At 46.2% G+C, this 12,405-nt stretch overlaps 1 protein-coding gene across 2 annotated transcripts in view; it reads right to left on the bottom strand.

The window, feature by feature from the left end:
* Positions 1–12,405, bottom strand: part of DNASE2B (deoxyribonuclease 2 beta) — a 218,772-nt gene that overhangs the window by 116,972 nt on the left and 89,395 nt on the right. For both annotated transcript variants that reach the window (XM_086954297.1, XM_086954299.1), the window contains exon 3: positions 3,534–3,615. In XM_086954297.1, the coding sequence (XP_086810423.1) occupies positions 3,534–3,615 (82 nt within the window). The remainder of the gene's footprint in view (positions 1–3,533; positions 3,616–12,405) is intronic.

Below are 12,405 nucleotides of genomic sequence, written 5' to 3'. Positions count from 1 at the left end.
TACCTGAAGGTATTTCTTGCCAAAGCCATTGGTTGGTTTTGGATAGGAAAATTGAATTTGGGAGTGTACACCGCACTGGCAACCTACCCAAATGCTCTTGGGCAAAGGAGGACCAAGTAAGCTCAAGGTCTAGTTGGGGGCAACCAGGGGCCTGCAATGTGAGGAACAGGAGGGGGTGCCCACCATAGTTCCTGGTTAGAATTATCCTCCCCGCGAGTATCACAGTGAAATTGCAGTGTAATCTTTTACCCTTGTAAACAGGCCCTCACTTCAAAAGTCACTGGACTGTGATCTTCTTTTCCAGTAACAGCACCTTCCAACCACTCCTTTTCTTCAATGACAGGCTTCCTTCTTCTGAGATTGGCAGACTCAAACAGTAATTTTATTTGTCCTACTAACGGGAAAAGGGAACTGATAGTCAGTTACTCCAGCCCTCAAGCTCAATCATGTCTTGGGCAAACTGCTTTGTATCACCAGTTCTTACAAAGATAATCCAGGCAAAGAGATGGAGGTTTCTGCCCAGAATATATGCTGGTGTGGCAGACCAAGGTAAGGAATGCATCAGGCCACGCTCGGATCTTGTTTTAGGGGTTTGGAATTATTCACAGGGTTATCTCTGCCTCCGTATTTGAACTTGCACTTCATCAGGATTCATGGTGGAGCTGGGCATGCCTTGAAGGGGAAGGTGAATCAAAGGTATCAAGGGGAAGAGGGGGAGGTATGTTCTACTTTGACACTACATATAGTGGTCTTGAACAGCAGCACTAGCAGAAGACGAAGCAGGAAGGGCTGAGGTTCTGCACCCTCTATTTAGTAGAGCCTGGCTAAATTTAAAAGGGAGTGCCCCCAAAACTTTCCAAGGCCTCTTTATTAATGTGCAACACTATCTAAGCATGCCTACCTCATCCTGCATCTTGTCACTCATTCAATACAAACGGGGTCCCTGTTCACAGTCAGCTTAACAGGCATTTGCACAGGCTCAGCACACTTCATGCATGCTGAATGAATCTGTGGGCTGGAGGGCCTGGGTGAGGATGACCAGGTACAACCTTTTTACACTGGAAAAACTGTAGTTATATCTATCCTGAATACAAAAGAAAAACGCCTCAACGTTGCAATTCCTGCCAGTTGTAGCTCTCACTGTGAGGGGTGCATTTTCGGTACACCTCTGCACCCCACACACTAAATGTTTGAACCTCATGTCATTCACGCTAGAGACATGCATACATGCTATTTGTACTGAGGTGCAAAATTAAGTACATAAGGATATTCACTATTTGTTATGAGTGAGGCACAGAGCAGGTCATGAACCAAACAGAGGGCATTTCATATCCCAACAAATAACCATAAAAAATGATCTCTATATCTTAGTTGTAACTGACACAAATAATGAACAATCAAATGAGCAGAACATGACATTCACAGCATTGCACTTTTCAGTATCACAGTATTTACCTGAACCATCTACAGGAGTACAGACTGGAATCTTTCATCAGACATTCAAAGTTGGAAAGACAAATATTCTTAACACTGGACTCGATTCACAAAGGTGAACTTTCACTTTTGTGTAGGTTTACGATTGATTGCTATTCACAAAGGTAGTTTGCTAGTAGTATATTTATGACTGCGAAGTATCTGCACATAAATAGATAGGGCTGTCCAAACTTTTTATGTGTGAAGACTCCACATTCATAAAATTACTTCTAGTAAAATACCTTTGTGAATAGCAAACAATTGTAAACTTACACAGAAGCCCTCTGTGTCTATATGTACGTTTCAAGAAGGTATATATGGCATCAAGAGTCATATAGGTGGAGTTAAGAATAGTAAAAATAGTAAATGTTAATTTACCCATACATACTAACCTTCATGATAATTTCACATTTGATATTTTTCCCACAATATTTTGGCAAGCCAATGTTAAAATATCAGCAGCCTTTTTACGAGCTGGTTTGTGCCGCTTTTGCATTGAGTGACACAAGCATTAACTCAGATTCATGAAGCCATGCAAGGCCACTTCATGTGGCTCTTAGTGGCTCCAGAAATTCGGAGTAAGTTAACGCAGGGCAAATCGCTGCTTTTCCTCACTCTGTCCCAGGAAGGCATTGCATGGGTGTTCCAATGCAACAGCTCATGGTTTTGACGCTGTTTTAATACCTTGTAATCTCTCCGTTCAGAGTGGGCAGCGCCTAGACGCCCCCGGGCATTAGTACGCACTTTACAAATGTAAAATTATATCTCAGATTTACGAGAATTGGTAGGTCTGGGAACTCCCCAAAAAGAACCTCCTTCCTAGGAGAGGCGTAACAGCGAGAAATATATTTATGTCACCTTGCTACTTCCTTTTTCTATATGAGCTGCAATCTGCAGCACACAGAAAAAAACTAATGTGCCTGCCAGGATTGTTTTTGTGGAGGAAAGTGTCCCTTCGTGCAAAAAAAATAATTCTGCGTGCAACGCTGGCACCCTTGCACCATGCAAGGGTGCCTGCATTGGAGCTAGACTGCAAAAAAGGTTCCAGCGCAGATGAAAGGCAGGAGTGAGCCGTATTGCCTTAAATACGGTGTACTCCTGCCCATTCCCTGTCTCCCAGACAAGCTGAGCAGGGTGACTTGCTGCTCTGCACTGCGTGACTTTTTCATAAATAGGCCCCTCCGTATTTTGCCATCTGCAAAAGTTCTCTCCAATGTTTGCCCGCACTGTTTTGGAGCACGTACCTCTTTCTCTCTTTAGTTATCTTCACAAAACTACAGAGAATTCTGAGCCTGGCAGATATTTTCTGGTCACAGGCCACTAAAGCCATTGTTCATATTTATTTATTTTGCTTTATCACTTCCCCTTCTGAACCATCATTTTAACTATACACATAGGAAACTAACAAAGAGAATTAAGGCCCGCTTCAGTATTAGGGGACACTTTAGGTACCATGCTTTTGCACACAAACGAAAAAGCAGCAAAAGATGAACCTTTTTGCTTGTAAAATAACTGGGATTGCGCAAAAGATTATAGATATGCTTACAATTTCGTTCGTGTTTAATACTATTTACATAAACCACAAGCATTGAGTAAAGTATTTGATAATGAAACATATTCTTTATGATGATTAGGATAAAGTTGAAATTCCACAGTGACATCCAGTACCAGCTTGTAGGACTGTACACGTGCTGCTGACTCATCAGGGCTTCAATAAAAGTTTATTCAAATGCACCCTTGTGCTGCTGACTCAGCAGTTACATCTAGTTAGCGCTCCTGCTGCTGCACCCTTGTGCTCATATACCAAATCATAGGGCTGCTTTAATATTTATCACAGTATACTTTATTCACACTTTCTGGATTTAAAACAGTCTGCTTCACTCACCATCAGGTACATCCTCACAAAAATACAATCTTATTGAAATGTGAAGAACATTATGCAAAACCTGCTTAACTTGGATATTTATACAATGCAACTGAGGTGAACTAATTAGCATTCTCTACTTTCTTTGCAACGAAACAAAGTAAATAAACACGCCATGCGAGGTGAAAGGCTTTACCTTTGGTATGTCCTGGTTTTGTACTGTAATTTCTTGAGTCTGGACTAGCATCATTATATAGTACATAGGCTGTACTGTTTTCCTATTACAAAAAAATGGAACTGGTCAGTTTCCAAACAGGTGCAACAAAGGTACAACATTTAGTTTGACATCATGTACAGGATCTCTCGCATCCTTCCTTAAAACAAGCTTTGATTTTGACATTTGAGCATAATTAAAAACATTCCGATGTTCAAAGCACTCGTTTAGAGAAGCAACTTTAAATAAGACTATATGGATTGGGGTAAAGTTGTTCATGAAAATAACTGCAGCTGTGTCCTACAGTTGATATTATTAAGCAAAGGCGATCGTGCAATTCTAAGGGTATAAAGAGCAATGCCAATCGGCTTTTCTGGTGCAAAATGTACTCTGCACTGAAATGTTGATGCAGAGCCACTAATATTGAAATAGCATGGCCTGGCTTGTATGGCATTCTAATGCCAAATTAACCCAACTACAGACCATGACCAAGTGGAATCTTGTGATATATCTAAGAGTAAGGTGTGCAATTACCACGAAACTACACTTTTTACATGGCTTATCTTTGAGTAGAAACTTACACTAGAGAGTATACCTCTAAACCAGATCACACGCAAGTGAACGCTGGGTTGCCATTGTGTCACAGCGCAAAAATTAGGGCCTTATTTTGAGAGGTCTAGAGGGATGAGTTATTTACTGGACCTGATAAAAATTAAATATCCAGTGGATCTGTATGTATCAGACTGAATATGGACCAAAATTTTCATGTACTGTATTTACCAAGCTTTTTCTTCAAGTAAATTTCCTCTGGTTTGACCTGCCATAATTCACCTCTGCAAAATTGCGGGCTATACACTAATTACCACTAATCTCGCAAGTCCAATTCCTGTGCAAACATGTTTTGGCGCAGGAACTGGAAAAAAATGGGCCTCTTATAGGAGGGTCACAAGTCATGCTTCTGAACCAGCTTCTTAGCAGGAGTTCAGTCAAGTACATCATTTGGGCTCTGCCTTTCATTTGTTCAGCCTCCCCTACTGGTTTTTCCATAAAGATGCATCTGGCTTCAGTGTGTTCAGTGTTAAGATTCCCTGCCGGGATCTGATTACACTCTAGCGCAGTGCGGGTGTGCGCAATAGCAATGAGGATACACACACACGCTTCACGGTTGCTGGCCGACAGACTCTCCAGCTCCGCCCATTTTTATTTATATTCGCGCTCCACCATCCGGTGTGAGGGGGGGCCCATGCATTTCCGGTGTGTGCATCTAGCATGCTGACTCATCACATCCCATCTCAACTCTGTCCTTGACTGCTTCCCAAGTGTCTCTCAGTTCACTTAATTGGCGAGCGAAGTCCCTGAGCCCGGTGCTTGGCTGTGGATTGTCTCTCAGAGCATATCTTTGACTGCCATGGCTAGGTTGAGGTGTCGCCACTGGGCATGGGCAGCACCTCCTGGGTACCTTGGGCCGCTTCTGGCACTCTGGGCGATGAGACTTGCCTTGGGTCGCTGCCCTCTGCTCCCTTGGTCTACATTTGGCTGGCTTCTCACTCCCCACGATCATCAGCTGGTTCGGCTATGGTGTCAGGACTGTCCACCCTCTTGAACCACGAGATGTTGCTGGTTACAGTCTCACCTTCTTTCTCAGCCGTCACCATGGTTTCTTTTACGTCAGTTACAGTCAAGTATCCTTGTTCCTAGTGTTAAAACCTAGACTACAGTGTCAACATTATCGGCGCCATCTTGCCCCCTCTTTGAGCCCATCCGTGCGCGTAAGCGGCAGCCATTTTAAATACCATGGCCTCTCTGCCCACCGCCGACAGCCAGCGTCTCTCTCTCCTGACCTCGCAAGCATCCCCCGCGCGCTGACAGCCCCCGCTCTCACATGCCTTGGGCCATAAACCCCTCTTCAGCACAACTCTGCCTCGGAACCCCATCCTGTTCCCAGCTCAACACCTCCCTCCATTCCTTTCATGATCCCGGGTCCTTTGATAAAACCCCCTTTCCTCTGTGCCCAATTGTCTTACTCGTTCCCAGGCCGCCACCTGGCCCTGCGGATGCTGTTTATTGCTCCCCCATACAGTAGGAAGCTTCTCCCATCAAAGGATCCACGAGTTGATCAAAGCCCCCACCCCATGAGATCCGATCAACCTCATACATTCCGTGAATCGGCGGAATGTCCAGCTGCGCAACAATCATCACCTGTTGTGACCGGGGTGGGGACTTCAACTGTAAATGTGTGTGGGAACGGGCCTGAAGCAGGGATTCCGAGGATGTCCTTTCATACCTCAAAGGCATTTGCAAGAATGTGACACATGCAATAAACTGTAATAAAGATCATAAACCGGTGCATAAGAGGCCAGGCCTCAGAGATGCGGGTAGAGCACCTCGAGAAGATACCCTGTTGTCTGATTTGATGTGTTCTGCTCCGTCGGAATAAAACTTCTGTTTCCTGCCTTCCAGTCTCCAGCGCCTGCCTCTTTTGTTTGGTAACTTGAGTGGTAATAGAGGCGGTTAACGCCGGGCAACTCTGAAAAAGGTCACCGACCCTACCTTTTTCCACAATTGGTGCCCAATGTGGGGCCCATCAGTGACTCGTGGATCCAGTGGGAGAGGTCCTGACGACAGAGTGAACGACTGCAACGATCGGGAGAGCTCCTGTCCGATAGACCCTCGTCTGACAGCCGATCATCCGAACTTCACTGGTTCCGAACAGACCTCTCTCGAGTGATCTACGGTCCTGACTGGGAACCATCAGGAGTGCCGCGAAGATCACGAAGAATAGAGGGCGATCGGGCGCTGGATTCGGAAGACAAGAAACTGTCCATGCGGTCCGGGTAAGGTCGTGTAAACGCGACAAATTGCGAAATGATTGTTTGATTTGGATAATACTAGTATTACTCTTTTGTTGGTTCTTTTGGAGATTCACTGTCTGCAAACGGAGAAACAACAGGCTCTCTCTTTGCAAGCCGTGAAGGATAGGTAACGCAGACTTTTGTCCCCGTTGTAATCCGTTGTGCCTATCTTCCTCCCCCACTGATTGATTGTTTGGCCCGAACTGTTGTTCGCGGATTGTTTTCTGGAGATTCCCTGTCTGCAAACAGGGAAGAACAGGTTCTCTCTTTGCAGGTAGTGAAAGGGTAGGTAACGCAGACTTTTGTCCCCGTTGTAACCCGTCGTGCCTACTTATTCTCCCCATTGATTGTTTGATTGCCCAAACATTGACTGTTCAATATTGGTTCTTTTGAGGTATTCACCGCCTGCAAACAACGAAGAATAGAAATATTCTGTCTAGTCTTTGCACGCAGTGATAAGATAGGTAGTGCAGACTTTTGTCCCCGTTTTAATCCGTCATGCCTATCTTCTCCCCACTGATTGGTAGCCTGTTTAGCCCGGACCGCTTATTAGAGATGAACCATCCGGCTCCACTGAAAGGCACCCCTAATAAGGACATGTTCATGAAGCATGGATTGATCGCTATAGCTTATAGCAAGCTGTGGCATAAATATCCGAAGAAGGATCAGAAAAGTCAGTGGCCACTGATAGGATCCTTCGAAGAGGATAAAATAAGCGCACTAGAAACAGCCCTTGGGAAACACAAGACAACGGCCACTATGCTTGATAGTCTCGGCATATGGCGCAAAGAAACCGAACAGCGTAAAAAGAGAAATGAAAGTAGGTTGGGAAAAGAGCTGCGAAAGGCAGCCCACCTAGCTGCCAAGAAATTGGAAGAAGAGATTAAGGAAAGAGAAGAAGCCAAACAGAAACTAGAGGTAGAAACATCAAGCCAGTGTCCGGTTAGAACGCCCTCTACGCTCTACCCTGAATTACCCTCAAAACAGCGAGCCAACGATGATCTCTTGTTAGGTCCTCCGATCATCTACATGCCCCCTCCATATGCCCCTTCCCAACCCTTAGCACAGCACTCGCTACCCCCAAGCACAGACGAGAGTGGTACCAGAGCTTCGGTCCCCATGGCCTCCCCACCGGCCGAACCACTTGTACTAGATACAGCACAAGCGACAGTATTAGATGACCCAGAGACCCGAAAGGCTGATTCCATAAGAACGAACAGATTAAGCAAGGATGAGCGAGCAGGGATTGACAAGATAGTGAGGAAACTGGTAGAAAGAAAGGAAAGTGAAGAGCACATCACGGATATGTTCAACTCATATGCAGGGAGCCACAGACGACATTTTGCCGTACGACTGTGTTATCATGCCCTGAATGCGTATGAGGACCGATATCGAGAAAAAGGTCCCGAGAGCCTAACGACTCTGTATAGAAAGGTCGATATTGGGGATGAGGGCGAGTGTGACGTGACGGACCTCCTTACGCGTACGCTTGAGGTTTTCCGCCACCTCACTGAACAGGAATCGGAAGCTAAACCCACGACACCTGTAGCAACCGAACAACGAACTGAGCGAGCTAGCACCATGATGCCTATAAGAGAGGCTGCCCCCTACTGGGTTCCTCCACGAGGTCTAGGAACACACGATGACGTCAACCACCAAGATGCAAGAGGGAGGGTAGTGTACAACTGGGTCTACCAGCCATGGGATCGGCAAGATATTTTAACGTTCCGGAAATCACTGCCCGATTTACGTAAAAACCCCACTGCCTTCTACACTGAATTAGGTACAGCCCTAGGCTCAACAATCATGACCCTGGCTGACATCGACTTGTTTTTCGGGTTATGTTTGCCAGCTGATGTGTGGAAGCAAATCCGGAAAGTCGACCACCTTGAGCTGTTCGGACATACCTGGTCACAACTCGATGGCATAGATAGGCAACGAGAACCTGGACAGAAGCCTTTGAAATCCATTTTAGACCTCCCAGACAAAATTGTACAGAAATTGAAAACCCTGATCCCAGAAAAGAAAGTGGACTGGTCGATAGTAACGGCCTGTCGTCAGAAACCCCAGGAAGACGTATCGGAATACTTCTCCCGGTTTGAAACGGTGTTCTCCGATTACAGCGGCCAGGACATGACCACTGCAACCGGACACCATCTGTTTGTCCAGAATTATGTAAAGGGTTTGTCGCCGGAGGTCTCTCAGAAACTGCAGGCCAGTGAGAGTGGTTGGGCGGCCTCCAAACCTGCGGCTATCCTTCAGATGGCCCAATATTACGAGCACCAGAAAAATGAACACGATAGAGCAACAGAGAAAAAGAAGAAAGACTTAAAAGAGAGGGTAATGATTGCACAGTTGCAAGGGGTGACTGTAGGACGAGAGCAATACAAAGGGAACTACCAGACAAATGTCCCTAGGAACGCACCTCCTAAAGACCGTACCCCAACACCCCACATTGGACGTTGTCATGTTCCAGGTCTCCGAACGCTCATGGGCCGCCAAAAAAGGAGCAGAAACTACAATTCCCGGCATGCCGCGCTGACGTCGCGTTCCGAACGCGAGCTGCGCACGCATGCCAGGAAATAAGTACGGTGTTCAGTCGGCGGTGAAACGCCGATAATTCCGTTTGCGGTGGCGTTTTCCGAGTCCGTGTTTGGAGGCGGTAAGAGGTGTCCGGCGACTCCTTGTTCTCCATTACCGTGAGTAATCTGCTTGCGTTGGGGTGTGTGGCGTTGGTAGCTTCGATCCCAACAACACACCCACAACCCGGTTTCTTGGTTAAGAGTGGCACTGAGTTCAGTGTTACTCGGAGGCTCAGGAGGCTCAGTGTTTATGTGTGCTGTTACAAACTGATGTGGCTGCACGTTTGTTCTCAGGGGAACGGACCTGATTATTGAGCAAAACCAAACTGAGCCTTTCATGGTGTATTATAGTTGTATATATTGTGATTACTTGGAAGCTTGCAAGGAGGCGATAGGACTCACCAGGAGCCTTTTTCTTTGAGCCTCGCCTTCTCTTGCCCTCACGGATTGCTATCTGGCAGAACTTCTTAGGGCACAAGCGTTGACGACCCATCACAGAGTGAGATTAACTCTGGGAACCAAGTGGGAAGTGATTCATTTACTGTGTTTTCAGGAAGTGTTTCTGAGGAGCACAGTGTTCATTATAATTTGCTTATCTCGTTCTAAACAGGAGACAGGAGGGGTATTGGAAAGGTCAAACAAGGAACTGTGTGGCTGCCCATTTATAGAAACATACGTATTACATTGGGGTATGTGTGGTGATCTATGTTTTGAGCAACAACCAACAATTCAGTACCTGGAGTAGAGGGAGTGAATCGTGTTTGTTTTGTATCCACAGTTGGGCCCAGTTCTTCACACCACAACAATCTCCTGTCTCCATTGGATTTGGTCTTTGTGTATTTTTCTTTACAGGTATTGACTGGTAACTAGTGGGGGGAGGAGTTGGGTTGAGAGATTAGATTACCCTGTTGTAGTATAGGGAGATAGGGTGCTTTAATATCTTGTTCTTTATAGTTACAGATCTCCCTCCCCGCTGTCCCCTTCCCTTCCCGCGGCCTGCTGCATTCTCTTAGTAGTTCTGTGTTTACACCATTGAACTCTGAGGTCGTTCGGTAGGGCCGGGATTGGACTCTCATCACAGCCCCGAGGAAGTTTGGAGCCCAGCCTGATAGAATTATCGGCCCAAGGATTTTGCCTCCTCTTGGCTGTGTTGAGAGTTCGCCATGACCACCTTAGAGGATGTCATGGCTGCTTTGGCCTTAGTGCAGGTGGAGCTAACAGCTGCCAATAGGGAGGTAGCGGCTTCCAGGGCTGAGAACGCACAGTTGCGGGCCAGATTGGATAGACTGCCCACCCCTACTACCACAACCGGGGCATCCAGTAGCACTTCCCCTACCACTTCGGTGGTGGTGGAAATGCCCGCACAAATCCCACTAGCACCCCCTGAACGATACTATGGTGACATAAAGAAGATTCAAGTATTCATGACTCAGGTCCAGATGCACTTTATGTGCAAACCCAAGATGTTTTCCACACACCAAGCGAGAGTAGCTTTTCTGATCTCATACTTAGGGGGGGAAGCTGCACAGTGGGCGGTTCCAATTGTCAAAAGGGATGACCCACTCCTATATCACTGGGATAATTTCAGAGAGGAGTTTGAAAAAACATTTGACAGGAGGGCCGAGACCCTCACGGCCGACAGAGAGTTGTTACAATTGAAACAGGGGGACAATGACCTTGTCACTTATCTCAACAATTTCAGAAGACTTGTGGCCGAAACAGATTGGCCTGAAGCAAAAAGAACCGCTTTGTTCTATCAAGGTCTCCACGAAGACATGAAGGACGTCTTAGCTCAGATAGATCCACAGCCCCGTACATGTTCTGCTTTAATAGACCTTACATTACGATTAGATCATCGTATGAAGGAAAGAAAAGGTGAGCATAAGAAGAAGGACAAAGCTGTGATGCCTTATGAACAACCTGGTAACAGTGACAAACCGGCTCCGTCTCCCGAGGCCATGGAGATAGGGACGGTGCGAGCCTCCTTAACCACCAGCGAAAGAGAATTCAGACGCAAACAAGGATTGTGTCTCTATTGTGGGAAGAAAGGCCATTTCGTAAGGGAATGCCCAGTGAAGCCAAAGAGTAATCGGGGACGGGGAGGCCCGAGTGTAGCAGGAGTCTCCGCAAAGGAGTCGGGAAACTACACAGCTTGATGGTGAATGAAGGGAAACCCTCAAGCATACACATCATCCCTTCACTCACCCCGGATTCCGTGGATATGAGAAACCACCTGTTTGTGAACATGTTCATTACCATCAACAAGAAACAACATGAGGTGCATGTAATGGTTGATTCGGTAGCTACAGGGTGTTTTATGGATTGTTCTATGGCTCGGCGATTAGGAGTGACTCTCATTCCCAAAGAAAGACCTGAAACAGTCTACGCTGTGGATGGACACGAACTTCAAGCAGGACCGATTACTTATCGTACGAGCGAGTATGAAATGGTATGTTCTAATTCCCACCATGAACTTTTGATCTTCAACATCATTGAAGCCCCGCAATATGGGATCATCCTAGGCCTCCCCTGGCTACAAACACATGATCCTGATATACAGTGGGCTACCAAATCCATTCAGTTCCTTTCCCCCTATTGTCGAGAACACTGTTTTCCCGCGAATAAGGAGCATGCACAAAACTTAGAGCCTATGCAATGAATAGCCACAGCAGCGGAAAAAGACGTAACTCTGCCCTCATGTTACGCTGAGTTTGGACCAGTGTTCAGCGACAAAGAGGCCGAGGTGCTTCCACCTCACCGCACGTATGATTGCCGCATTGATCTCATCCCTGGATCCGAGATCCCCAATGGAAGGATTTACGCGCTTACTCTACCCGAAACAGAGACGCTGCGAGAATATCTTGATAAATATTTGGCCTTAGAATATATTCAACCTTCTAGATCACCTGCAGCATCCCCTTTGTTCTTCATACCAAAGGCTAATGGTGAAAAAAAATGTTGCATAGATTATAGAGCATTAAACGCCATCACCGTGAAGAATCAATATCCGCTACCTTTGATCCCGGTGCTGCTGGAACAGGTCAGGGCAGCACACATCTATACGAAGTTGGATTTGCGTGGAGCCTATCACCTTGTTCGCATAAGACGGGGTGATGAGTGGAAAACGGCCTTTAAAACGCGGTACGGATTATATGAGTATTTAGTGATGCCCTTTGGGCTCTGCAATGCCCCGGCCGCATTTCAATTTTTCCTGAACGAGGTCCTTCGTGAATTCCTGGATCATTATGCGGTCGTTTATATAGACGACATTCTCATTTATTCCAACTCAACAGAAGAACACATCATCCATGTAAAATCAGTGCTGCAAGCCCTCCAGAAACATCATCTCTTCTGCAAAATCACCAAATGTGAATTCCATGTCACAACGGTGGAGTTTCTGGGTGTAATGCTTACTCCGTC

The sequence above is a fragment of the Lissotriton vulgaris genome, chromosome 1_1, assembly GCF_964263255.1.
Source record: "Lissotriton vulgaris chromosome 1_1, aLisVul1.2, whole genome shotgun sequence".
In the NCBI taxonomy this organism is placed as follows: Eukaryota; Metazoa; Chordata; class Amphibia; order Caudata; family Salamandridae; genus Lissotriton; species Lissotriton vulgaris.
Note: the sequence above shows the minus strand (reverse complement) of the source record. Positions and strands in the feature narration are given on the sequence as shown.